Source organism: Macaca nemestrina, chromosome 10 (assembly GCF_043159975.1).
Source record: "Macaca nemestrina isolate mMacNem1 chromosome 10, mMacNem.hap1, whole genome shotgun sequence".
Classification (NCBI taxonomy): Eukaryota; Metazoa; Chordata; class Mammalia; order Primates; family Cercopithecidae; genus Macaca; species Macaca nemestrina.
This window is the reverse complement of record NC_092134.1, coordinates 112,564,787-112,578,411: the sequence shown is the minus strand read 5'-3', so window position 1 is coordinate 112,578,411 and position 13,625 is coordinate 112,564,787. Positions and strand designations below refer to the sequence as shown.

Genomic DNA, 13,625 nt, shown 5'->3' with positions numbered 1-13,625 from the left:
CTCAAAAGTTAAGGTTTAATATACACAAATATGAACATAATCATTTGCACTACTAAGAAAGCATTTTATTTCTCCAATTTTAAGGGCATCTCTCACTAAGTAGATTTGACAAAATTTGTATTTTCTTATATACAGCAGTGTCACTGATAGGATAAATGATGAAAGTAAGCATGCCTTATAGTACAAATTTGGAAACAGTTGCTTCGTTATTAAAAATGCATCCATGTCTATAAATATAAATTGTATATCAATGTATGTAAATTGGGCTATAAGCCCAATTTAAAACAAAAAGCTAGCCTAATTTCTCAGATCCTGAGAAACCACAACAATCTGTGTGCCAGAAACTCAAATAACATCTCTAAGTAGCTAACAAAACTCTCTTCTACTTTGCAATCTCCTAAATATATCACCTCATTTACAGAACTGAGTAAAAGATCTGACAAAAAGAAAATACATTATATAGTACAGCAAAATACTTAAAATAGATTTTGCAAGAACTTGCACTATTTTCATTAACAAAACTTAATCACAAGTGAATCAGAAATAGTAAGCAACTTATTACCCATTTTACAAAATAAAATGTCAACCGAATTTGAAATACATTATTTTACTAGCTCTTCATGGGAAAAGAAATTATACGGAATATTGTTATAGTTACACATTTCTCTTATATATTTCATTATTTATTTTACTTAATGGATACTTTTATCTGTACCAAGCACTGGGTCTAAGCATTTTATGAAAATATTAACAGTACGGTAACCCCTAGGAGGTAAATACTAGTATCATTCCTATTTCATAGAAGAAACTAAGATAGATAGATTTGAATAACTTCCTCAAGGTCACATATTTAGGAAAGGACAGCAAAGCAGTAACATTGGTTTAATGTATTAAGTTTTAATAAACACTGCCAAAGGCACAGATGGCACTGAGTTGGAAGCTATAAAGAATATTAATAAGAATAAGTGAGAGCCAATAGAGTGGCATGAAGACAGACAAGTTACGAAGTTACTACAGAATTCACTGATAAATTCTACCTCATGGCTACATTTCTATATGTTGTTGACTGGATCACTCAGAAGTTGTACTTACTACAACACTTTTAATGTGAACTGATACTCACCTGTACCTCCACTGGCTGAAGTCTCTACATAGCTCTCAGGAACCTTCGGAAAGGCATCCAACTCTTTTACCAAACTTAAAGTTTTTTTCCGATTCAGTCGCCTCATCTTCAGGAAAACCTTCCTCTTCCTTCATATAGTCATGCTAAGGAATAAATAAATTAATGAATAAATGAATCCTTTAAAGAGAAAAAATTTCTCTTTTTTAATATCTTTAAATTGAGGATAACTGACAAATGTCCTTATAACAACTTAGCATTCTCATCCCCCCCTTAAAAAAAAACATAGTATTTATCCACACTAATCCTTTCCCCATTCATGCCCTGACAAAAACTACTAATGGAAGGCAATTTAAATACAAAAACATATTAAATAGCAAGAAAAAAGTGAAAAGTAATTAAATCACATTAATAATGTCTAAATACACAAATTAAGGTAACGTTTTCTATTAAACCAAAAACTATATAAAAATAATACACTTCCAATAATGAATGACAGTGAAGTAAAATGGCCTGCTCATACATTACTAACAAGAATATAGGCCGGGCATGGTCGCTCACGCCTGTAATTACAGCACTTTGGGAGGCGGAGGCAGGTGGATTACCTGAGGTCAGGAATTTGAGAGACCAGTCTGGTCAACATGGCAAAACCCCGTCTCTACTAAAAATACAAAAAATTAGCCAGGTGTGGTGGCACGTGCCTGTAGTCCCAGCTACCTGGGAGGTTGAGGCAGGAGAATCACTTGAAGGCGGAGGTTGCAGTAAGCCAAGACTGTGCCACTGCACTCCAGTCTGGGTTACAGAGTGAGACTCCATCTCAAATAAGAAGAAGAAGAAGAAAGAAGAAGGAAGGAGGAAGGAGAAAGGAGGAAGGAGGAAGGAGGAAGGAGGAAGGAGAAAGAAGAAAGAAGAAGAAAGAAGAAAGAAGAAAGAAGAAGAAGAAAATATTTACCACTCCTCTTCTAAGTAAATGCCCGCTGAGGAATGTATCCTATGACAATAACCTGGGGTTTTAACCAATATTTGATTATGAGGATATTTCTCACAGTGTTATTTTTAAATACTGAAGACAGAAACAAACCCATGGTATCCAATGTACAAATTAAGGTGAAGAAATGCATCTTCATGTAACCATTGAAAATCTTTTTTTTTTTGAGACAGGATCTTGCTCTGTCACCCAGGCTGGAGTGCAGTGGCGTGATCTCAGCTCATCACAACCTCAGCCTCCCTGGCTCAAGCAATCCTCCTTGCCTCAGCCTTCCAAATAGCTGGGACTATAGGCATGCACCTCCACCCCCAGCAAATTTTTGTATTTTTTGTAGAGACAGAGTTTCACCATGTTGCCCAGGCTGGTCTCAAACTCGTGGGCTGAAGCCTTCCACCCACCTCGGCCTCCCAAAAAAAGTGCTGGGATTACAGGCGTGAGCCACCACACCTGGCCTGAAATCTTTTATTAAAAAAAAAAAAATTAATGATATAAGAAAATAGTCATGATACAACATGAAAAGACTACAAGGTCACATGGGTTCCAATTTTATGGGAGACAGGAAACGATATATAAGAAACAAAACTGAACATCTATACACAAAAATGTTAAAAGTAGATCATGAATTTTAATTGCTTACATATAACTTCAGATTTACCATGTTATCTATTTTTATAATCAAAACATTATTTAAAAATTGGCTGCTTGCTATTCCCTTTTTATCAGTATGTCATCTACATCTAAAATTGTTATAAAGCCAATCAAATAACTGAAATCTTAGATCTTTACATAATTTTTATAACTGATTTATAAATAATACTATAGGTAATATGATAAAGAATTCCCAGTAATCAAGGCTTTATTAATAAAATCAACACATAATACAATAAATTGTACAGTTGCAGAAGTCACTGTAAGAGAAATAATGTCTCTGGAAGAGAGCAGACAGACTCTGGATCTGAAATCTAATGGGTAGGATTAATATAAAAAGAACAGGCAAAAGAAAGAACATTCATAAAGAAAAAGAAGGGCCAGAGAATGAAAAACCGGCAGTAAACATGAATACTGTCTAAAAGAACGAAGTTCTGACCAGGAGCTCTACTTATCAGTCCAGCAGGGAGCTACTACTCTAAAGTGGAGCTGAAAGCATTAATATGTTGATTTCCTCTGCCATTAAAGCCACCCAACTAAACTTCCCTTGCTGGTTCCACACTCACAAAGCAGCCTTCGAATTACGATTTTTTTCTCATGCACTTAGTATTCTAAAGAAAAAAACAGATGATGTAGACAAAACAGATGACAGTTTCTGACCCCCATGTCAGTTATAAAACTGGTATTCCCACTGATAAATTAAGCTTCTGAATGTTTGCTATGTATATACCATGCTCATTAAGCTTGTTTAGCTGATAATCAAATTTATTTTCTGTACCTTTTTAGTAGTAATTCCACGAAAACTGACCCTTCTTCAATCTTTCAATTTCTACTTTTTCTGATTTGAGTAAAATATTAAATATCTGTATGTCTCTTCTCTTTAAAACAGAACTCTCCCTTAAAGACAAGTCCAACTCCAACAATACATCTCTGGCAGCACACCTACAGCCAACTTAAAAGAATGAGTTGTCCCCATTCATCTACTGTGACTACTTCCTCACCCAACTCTCACCTCTTAACTAAATTTGCTCTGAGCAAGGTAATTAGCTTCCTTAGTACTAACTGACAGACACTCCTCAGTCCTTATCTAACTACACCTCTGATAAAATACACTGCTTATCACTTCTTTTACTTCTTGAAATACTCTCTTAAGTGATATCACATTCCTGATTTTCATTCTACCTGGAAGACCCTCTTTGGCTTACTTTGCAGATTCATCTTCCTCTCAAGATTCTGCACTAGGTCCCCCTCTTAACCTCCACACCTTCCCCAAATGATGGCCCGTTCCTTCCATTTCAATCTGCATGTTGATTTCTCCCAAATCTTGACTCTCAGACCAAATCTCTCTGCAGATATGTATAACCCCCTGCCTTCTGTTACCTTTTCATTTGGACATTCCAAACACAATTCAGGCTCAACAAGTCCAAAAATGAATACTTTACCCTGTCAAAATTATTCCTCCTGTATCTCCTATCTTAGTGATAACACCATAAGTTCAACTACACAAGCGAGAAACATGGGTTACAGCCTTAGACTTAAGCTATTTCTAAATTTCTCTTAAATCTGCCTGTCTTCTCTTCTTCAGGCCCACTAAGAAATTCCTTATGTCCAAGTACATTCCCAGTCCCAACTGCCACAATCTATCACTACATTGCTTCAACAACCTCTAATCTTCAACCTTCCAATTCTCTCTATATACTATAATAATAATCTTTTTAATACATAAATCTGATCATGTAATATTTCTCTTCAAATCTTTGTAAAACTTCCCTTCCCACTACACTTAAGAGCTTGGATTCTATCCTAACATGTTTTACAAAGCCCTTCAAACACCAGGTCCTGCTAACCTCTCTTCAAATCCAATCCCTCACAGTCTACGTTCCAACCATACTAAATCACTTTCAATTCCTTAAATATGCTATTCTCTCTGCCAGAAATATTTTTTCTTCCCCCTAACCCAGCTCTACATTTGACTAACTCCTACTTACTCTTCAAGGCCCAGTCTACTCATTTCTACCTTGAGCGAGCAGGGGGACAAAAAACCTTTGCATGGTCTTCAAAGTCTATCTGCTTCTAGAACGTTGTACCTTTATCACACTATTTCTAATTGCTTCTTTTTCTGTTCCCCCCACTGGATTGTTAGAGCAGGAACCATGTCTAACTTGATCTTTGTATTTCTAATGCCTAGCAAACAGGTATTCAACATTTATGAGAAAAGGAAGGAAGGAAAATTTCCCAGAAACACCACAGAAGCACAGCTTTCAAATCACAGCAGTATGTCATACTTAGGTAAGCAAATATATAAAAATAAAAATAAGATCCACAAGAAGGATTTTTCTGTTGTCCTCTGTCCCAGGACCTAGAACAGTAGCCATCACATAGTCAGTATAACACTGTTAAATGAATAAAACAGTGAATTATATTTCTAAAAGTTTCTATAATGCTATATTTGTATAATGAGCTTTCTAAATGCTCTTTTAATTTATATATAAGGATGAAGATATACAAGCAGCTAGTTTTACTAATCTCCTAATAATACATACAACCTATTCAACACTCCTCCCTTGAAAGTCTAGCTAGAATATATTATGTGGCTCCCTACACATCTCTAGCTTCGTTCATCCCTATTTTCCAGTGGATATCACTCTAGCATGGAGCACCCTAACCCTCAGCTACTCCACCAGTCCCATTCCTGAAAGCTCAGCACTAACCCACCCCCAAGAAATTCATTCCCTTTTGAATACTTGCCAGCCTACTGTAAAAGTCACTGTCTGGCATAAACAAGGTATCCAATAACTTCTAGCTTTTCTAAAAGAAATTGCTCTATCTGCTCTCTTTATAAAACCTGACTTTCTGTTGGTGGCAGTTCCATTCCAATCCTTACTCATTTCTGAGACTCACAGGTTACAGAAGTGTCATGTTTTACCATATTTCTCAACCGTGAAGCAGATACTATTTTTAATCCCACTTTCTGATGAGGAAATGAGTCACAGAACTGTCAAATAATTTTCCCAGGTTACATAGCAGGTGGTAGAACTTGAAACTATGCTCCAAACCACAGTGCACACTGACTAACTTCCATACTTGTTGCTATATTCCATTAACGTCGGAATATATTCATAATTTCCTTAATGACTTCAGCACCCAGATCATTCAATATGATTCTCCCCCATTCCATTATCATCCTTTGGAATTCATGCTCCGATGGCATTCATCCTATAGCATTCATTCACAATAAAACCTTTTTACCACAAGCGCTTCTACTCTTGTGATCTCCATCTTAATTCTATGGAAAGCCACCCATGAGCAAGGTCAACCCTTAAAACTGTTCCACCTCTAAACTCCAAAACACACTGACTTCCCTGAGTAGGAACTATCCTTTAAACTCTTTCCTAAGATAAATCTGCCCTTCATTTTCACTGGTGTTCTCAAATCCTTTTTATCCTACCAGATACCCAATTTCATTGCTCCCATTCCCACTCTATTTGCCTCTCTACTCAGTGTGGTAAGCCAGTTTCAAAAATGTGTTTGGAAATACCTCAGATCATCAATCCTTGCCAGAAATCTTTGTTGTTCTGTGACAAAATTTTCTAGTCACAGATAATGTAGAAAAGAACTTTTAAAGCTAAATTTATTCAATTTTAAAATGTGTCCTTTATTGTGAGATTATTTTCTTCCTTTTTGTGTCAAAACAGCCTTTCCTTTATGAAATGATAAAACAGATATAACAGAGGTTGTTTAGTTTTTGGCTGTCTTTATTCAGCAAAATTAAAAAATGTAATTCTAGATCAGATTCCTTTGACCACTGGTTGGTGCCGCTATTCACACCTTGACAATCTCCAGTACTATGTCTGTTTTCTCTGATGTCTCTCCTTAAACTGCCTTGAATATTAAAAAACAAAACAAACATAAATAAACTCCAGAAAGTCACTGAAAACAGCTGGAGCTAAGACAAGACAGTCGTCCCTCAGTAACCATGGGGTATTGGTTCCAGGACCTCCCTTGGATATCAAAATTCTCAGATGCTCAAGTCCCTTACATAAAATGGTGTAGTTTTTGCATATAACCTATGCACATCCTGTTGTACACTTTAAATCATCTTTAGACTACTTATAAAACCTAATATAATGTAAATGCTATGTAAATAGTTGTACTGTTTAGGAAATAATGAAAAGAAAGGAGTCTGTAAGTATTCAGTATAGACACAATACTTGTTCGGTAGGCATGCAATTTTTCCTTTTTGAATATTTTCAGTCTGCAATTGGTTGAGTCCACAGATGCAGAATCCACAGATATGGAGGGGTGACTGTATTTTGAAAAACTTCTTAAGACATAAGAGACTACCTTTCATGTTGGAACACAGACATTATCACACTCAGTGTAAGTAAAGTCACACAGTCTATACTTCATCATTGTATCCATCTGAATATAATGAGACTATCAGATGCTTTACCAAAATTAAAATACAGAATTCATGAACTTTTTAGAGTCTCCCAATTAAGTTTAATTACTTCTCCAAAGAAAAATGAAGACAAAAGTTATTTCCTGCTACCCAAGTTTTGAGTTAACTTCTATTTTTAATATATATTTGGCAATATGAGAAAAATTTAATTGGTTAATACACATGGCCAAGGTGCGGTCTGAATTATGTTAACTCACATCTTGATATGCTGAACAAGGTATGTTGAAGTCTCAACCTCTGGTATCTATGAATGGGCCTTATTTGGAAATATTTGGGTCTTTCAGATATAACTAATTAAGATGAGATCATACTGCATCAGGGTGCTCCAAAATCTGATGACTGGTGTCCTTTTAAGAAGGCCATGTGAAGACATACAGAAACACAAGGGAAAATGCCATGTGAAGACAAAGGCAGAGACTACAGTGATGTGTCTACAAACCCAGGCACAGTAAGGACTGCCCAGAAGCCAGGAAGAGTCAAAGAAGGATTCTTTCCTAGAGTCTTCAAGTCTTGCTGACACCTTGATTTCAGACTTCTAGCCTCCGGAACTGTGAGAGAATAAATGTCTTTTGTTTAAGCCTCCCAGTTTATGGTAAGTTACTACAGCAGCCCCAGGAAACTAATACAGACCATATAATTCAGGCTATCGCTGAATTTCAGAAATAAAAGGTAAAACTAAAACCTATCTGTAATTTTAAATTACTTGATCACATTGCATTAGAATACTTTACAATAAAAAACATTTTATAAGATAGCTTAGCTTTGCTTTACAAATACTAGATAGCAACCCCCCACCCCCCTCAATTGTACTTACTTTTACCTTAAAATTTGGACCTTTTACAACAGAGTTAAACGTTATATTTGTTTACTGCAACATAATTCAAATAAATCTAATGACATTCTAAGTGACAAAAAGGTTTACTTGGAAGCCAAGGAAGACAATATAAATGTGAGTTTATAATCAGAAAACCCTGATTACCTAGGCACTTACTAGTTGTGTGACAAGTGTGGAAAGATCCTCAACTTCTCAGAATCCTCTCTCTATAATTTTATTTTAAAAGATGGGGAGCAGGACATAATGGCTACCTCACAGTGTTTAATCAAGATAAAAATGAGGCATGTAATATCTATTTCTAATTCTCTGAAAAAAAGCAAAGATTTGTAGGATATTTGAGATTTAGTTGTTAAACTCTTTGAGGAAAGTGGGAGAGTTATCTGAGATTAGTTGATAATCTCCTAAAGTTAGGATGGCATGAACTGATAGACTAAAAGTTAAGAGAGACTATAGAGTGATAATAGAATACTCTTAAAGTGCCTAGAAGCAATGTGAAGCAAGGACAAATACCATCCTCCTCAAAGAACTAGATTATTTCTAGTTCTAGAGGAACTAGTTCTAGATTAGTAGCTCTCAATAAAAGTATAGAAAATTAAAGTTAAAAAGTGTTAAGGAAAAGGTCAGGGACACATGAAATATATTTGCAACAGAATGAATGTTCTCAAAAGCAACGAGTATGGGGTTAACAAGGCACTCAGAGGGTAGATCTGAGCCACACTACGATGTGACTACACAGAGCAGTAGAAAGGAAGAACTTACGCTTCTGTTATTAAAAGAGGATAATAATTTAAGAAAACAAGCAACTGGATGATGGGCATTTAAGGACACATTAACCACACCAATCAGAGCATTTAATTAATCTGCGGTTCAGAAAGATATTACTTTAAACAGTATCTTCTTCAGTCTACATTTTGACTAAGTAACAAGGCAACATTTGTAACTACAGATGTTAGAAAATGAAAATAAAAAATAACAAGAGCTAACATGCATAGAGTGCTTACTGTGTGCCAGTTATTGTTCTAAATGCTTCGTATGTTTCAACACATTTAATCCTCACAACTTTCCTATAAGTTAGGTATTATTATTTCATTTGGCCGATGAGGGAACGAAGGCACAGAGAGGTTAAATAATTTGACCACTATGACATTAAGAGGCAGAATTATAATAAATATTGGGAAACTGTTAAATAGGATTTTTAGCAGGCACTGACTGCCTAAAAGTAACTTCTAGTAAAGAAAAAAAAAAAAGCCACTTCTTTCACTTAAATCATCAACCCCCAAAGAAAGGAAATGTGTGGGTTGTTGTTGTTGTTTCCCCAACTGTTGTTGTTCCAGAATAGGCCTGATTTCCTTCGAGAGATCTTTCAAACTTGATATATTTTTATGATTTGTACCAAGAAGCCATTATAACACGCAACTGTACACTAAAGTTCACTATTATTAAAAAAAAAAAAAAAAAAAACATCCTCTCTCTATCCATCCCTGCACCGCCAACCCCCACCCTCCCACAAAAACAGAAATTTTTCCCTCATGTTTTCCACTAGAACTGGCATATTTACAACTTAAAGATATCAGCAAACAAATTAGGTAAATAACCATAAGTCTTTTTTCTGTGAACCATAAGTCTTTTTTCGTTCTTTATAATTGCGGTATACTACAGTCCAATGTATCAGGCTAGGCAATTAATTGAAATACTGAATTACAACTTCAAATGAATAAATCCTGTTTTTAACTGTAACTTTCATTGCTTCTGAAAACCAGTCTGGCAACATTTTAACAGCTATTATGTCACTTTGTCTTCAAGTCTCGGGTGCACTAAAATATCAAAGTTATTTAAACGTGTTTTCTCAAACAACGACCTGTCAACTCTATATACTACCGATAACCAAGGCTATTCACCACGAGTTGACACGTTGCCTTCGGAGGGTTTTCTGTGCGGGGGGAAAAGTAGTGACAGTCGTACCTGTCTCTCAGCATCTCGCCCTCTCCTGCCCCTTTCTCATTTTCCGAGGCACTGTGCGAAACTCCTTTCAGGCGAGGCCAAGACTCTTAAAAATGAGACAGAGGGCAACGTGCTGCCACGAATGTGGTATTTGTCTGAATGGGGGTAGGGAGTCTGACATCCGGGAGGACTGGGACTCGACCGACTGGGATCCTACCCGCCTGCGGACTGGAGAAGCCACCGGGGAACCGCGCAGTGTGAGAAGCAAAAGGTCAGAACCAGGGGCTATCGAGGAAGCACCTGAACACCTTCGAGTTGCAAGACAGCACACGAGCACCCGGTCCTGGCAAAGGGAAGCTCCCAGTAGCATCTTTGCCTAGAGTCCTGCCAGTACCGCCCCCGGGGGAGGTGGAGAGGCTTCTCCGTCCGACCCGCTCTCCAGAGATCAATGAAGACAGGAAGCCAAGCCCATGACAGGCTCCCTGTTCCCTCAACTGCATTTATGCCCTAAGCAGCCCTGGAACAACTCAGGGAACAGCATCCAGCGGGGTTTCAGTATTTTACCTTGTGTTACGGTCCCAGCCTACCGCCATGTTTCACAGAAGCCCGGGTCGCCGGGGCTCCCGCGTACCCGGAAATACCGCGAGAACAAAAGCGACTATCATGGCTGAAAACGTCAGAAGAGAGACAATATAGGGTTCTCGCGATATTCCCTTTGCTTACGAAGTGCTTAGGGAATGAAGAGGCGTGGTTGAGGTAAAAGGGGCGTGCCTACACGGAAATGAGGTTGCAGCTTGTCTTAGGTGTAATCGCGCTGCCAGTTCGGTTCTGTTTCTATGGCAAGGGAGGGATTACTTTCCGACTGACACTTTGAGACTGCAGAACGAATCTCAGCTCCTCACACCGTATTTCATTACTAATAAGAGCGTTGGGCGCAGAAATTATCCCTAACAATCCTAATGCATATCACCCCTGCAATTGTTTTGTGCCCTCTTTCAGTTTTTGTGTCCTCATTTTCCCCTGACAAGAACATTTGAACTTCCTTTTCCGCCATAGGTAACGCTTTTTATTATTTGATCTGCGTTTTTATTGTCTTCCAGGTTTTAATATCTCATAAGAAAGTACATCTGTCTTCCTCATCTCCCTTCACCAACACCAACTATACCTTCAAATATTTAAGAAAGAAAATTAATACCTCATCTTTTCCTATCACTTCATAGAACAGGAGTTAATAGAGGGGATTTTGGAAAGAATAGTTAAATGTGAATTCCTGGAGAGTAAACCCATTCTAGGTTCCTTTTCACCCATCTGTTACCAGATTTTGTAATCAAACATTGGGATTTAAATGTTCTGATTCATTGACCTAGAAGTCTAACAAAGGCATAATTATGACAAATGCTTATAATTACTGTTTAAAGGCTTTAACTGATTTTAAAAAAAATCTGCGTATCCTCACAACACTCTTAAAAGGTAATACCAATATTTACCTGTTTTATAAATACGGAATTTGAGTCAAGGGGTAGTGAAGTGATGTACCCCAATTCAGACCGCTGGGAGATTCAGGGAAATCTTGATCACAATACTAAACTGTGCTTCAAAGGAAAAAAATCACATTGTTTTATGTAGTGAATTAACCTTTACTGAAATATTAAATTTCACTAAATTGAATATCCCCCAAAATAAGGGCTGATGAAAATTTCCAATGAATCAATTTTATTTTCAGACTTTCAGAGTTAGTCTAATTAAATCAACTTAAAGTTCTCACTTTCTTGACATGCTTAAGAAGTATAGTGTAGTGGGTAAAATCATAGACACTGGAGACAGGACTTTCTGGGTTAAAATTCCAGATCAGCAACTTACTAGCATGTAACCTTGGCCACATTATTTCATCTCTTTGTGCCTCCATTTGCTCGTCTGTAAAATGGGCATGATAATATCTCAGAGTTGTTATGAGGATTAAGTAAATTAATATACATCTAAAATGCTTTTTTTTTTTACCTTTGCCATAAAGGCATCAGCAACTGTTCCTTCTTTGTGAGTGTGGGCTCTTGCTTGGATGGAGGCTGGCTGTTGTTCACTTAGTTACACCTGATCCCTCGTCTCCAGGATAACCTACTTTCAGGGTCACAACTATCCCATGAGAGCTGGATTTCCCGGTGCAGCAAAACTGACTAATTTGATCCTTCTTATTTAGAAAATAACTCACCATTTTCTAATCTACCCAGTGAAGAGGAAACTTAATTTCCCCTGAAGATTGAAACCTGATTAACTTTAAAAAGAAATGGATGCTTAATCTTGTGTTATCTGTGGCGTTACATCTGAAAATCAGTTTGCTTTAAAAAGTCCATTATGTATTACCTGCAGAAGATAGGTTTTAGACTAAGATTAAGAATTGTTCCATAACAACCTGCATTTAGTAAAGATGATCAAAAGGTGCTTTTGTGCAATTTTTTTCTTTCTCTAGTGTGAGTAAAAGTTTCAGCAAGTGAGCAGCAAAATTTGGATAAACTAATAAATAAATAATTTTGACAATAGAATGCCCATAAGCACCTCAAAGTCAGTACATCCCAAATACATTTTTCGTTTTTGTCTTTTTTTTTTTTTTTTTTTTTGAGACAGAGTCTCACTCGGTTGCCCAGGCTGGAGTGCAGTGGCACAATCTCGACTCATTGCAACCTCCACCTCAAGCGATTCTGGTGCCTCAGCCTCCTAAGTAGCTGGGACTACTGGCATGAGCCACCACACCTGGTTAATGGTGTGTGTCTGTGTGTGTGTGTGTCCGTATTTTCACATGGGGTTTCACCATGTTGCCCAGGCTGGTCTGGAACTCGTGGCCTCAAGTGATCCATCCCCACCATGGCCTCCTGAAGTCCTGGGATTATAGGTGTGAGCCACCATGCCCAGTATCCAAGTGGATTTCATAATTTATCCTCAAATATATTTCTTCTCCTCTATGCCTAGAAAAGTCAATGGCACCATTAACCTCAAACTTAACCAGGTTAGAATCTTCTGTCTCTTCTCCTCCTTTTCTCTAGCTGCCAATCCCAGTGACCCACCAGTTCTATTCATGAGACTATTCCCAATCTCATGCTATACACCAGGCCTTTATTATCACTTGCTTCAACCACAGGTGATCGTCAATGATACAGTCTGATTTAAAATTTACATTTTCAAACATTGTAGTTTACTCTTTCAAATCATTTTTATTTTTCATATGCCAAGTTGGGACTTAAAAGTCTTTTTTATTTTTTCTTTTTTTTTTCTTTTTTTTTTTTCAGACAGAGTCTCACTTTATCCCCCAGGCTGGAGTGCAGTGGCACAATCTCGGCTCACTGCAACCTTCACCTTCACCTCCTGGGTTCAAGCGATTCTCCTGCCTCAGCCTCCCGAGTAGCTGGGAGTACAGGCATCCACCACCATGCCAGGCTAAATTTTGTACTTTTAGTAGCGGCAGGGTTTCACCATGTTGTCCAGGCTGGTCTCAAACTCCTAACCTCAAATAATCCACTCACCTCAGCCTCCCACAGTGTTGGGATTATGGGAGTGAGCCACGGCGCCCGGCTTTAAAAGTCTTAAATCACTTTTTCACGTGACAAGTTTAGATTTCATAATCAGCTGATGGATAAATACT

General features: G+C 37.5%; 1 protein-coding gene across 2 annotated transcripts in view; it reads right to left on the bottom strand.

The window, feature by feature from the left end:
• Positions 1-10,699, bottom strand: part of LOC105492190 (ERGIC and golgi 2) — a 48,242-nt gene extending 37,543 nt beyond the window's left edge. Inside the window, exons 1-3 of one of the 2 annotated variants that reach the window (XM_071071967.1) lie at positions 10,559-10,629; positions 7,658-7,766; positions 1,124-1,266 (exon numbers count right to left, since the gene is read on the bottom strand). In XM_071071967.1, coding sequence (XP_070928068.1) covers positions 1,124-1,229 — 106 coding nt within the window. In that variant the 5' untranslated portion in view covers positions 1,230-1,266; positions 7,658-7,766; positions 10,559-10,629. Of the gene's footprint in view, positions 1-1,123; positions 1,267-7,657; positions 7,767-10,558 lie in introns of both variants that reach the window. The other variant, XM_071071966.1, reaches the window with a different exon arrangement.
• Positions 10,700-13,625: the final 2,926 nt, after the last annotated feature.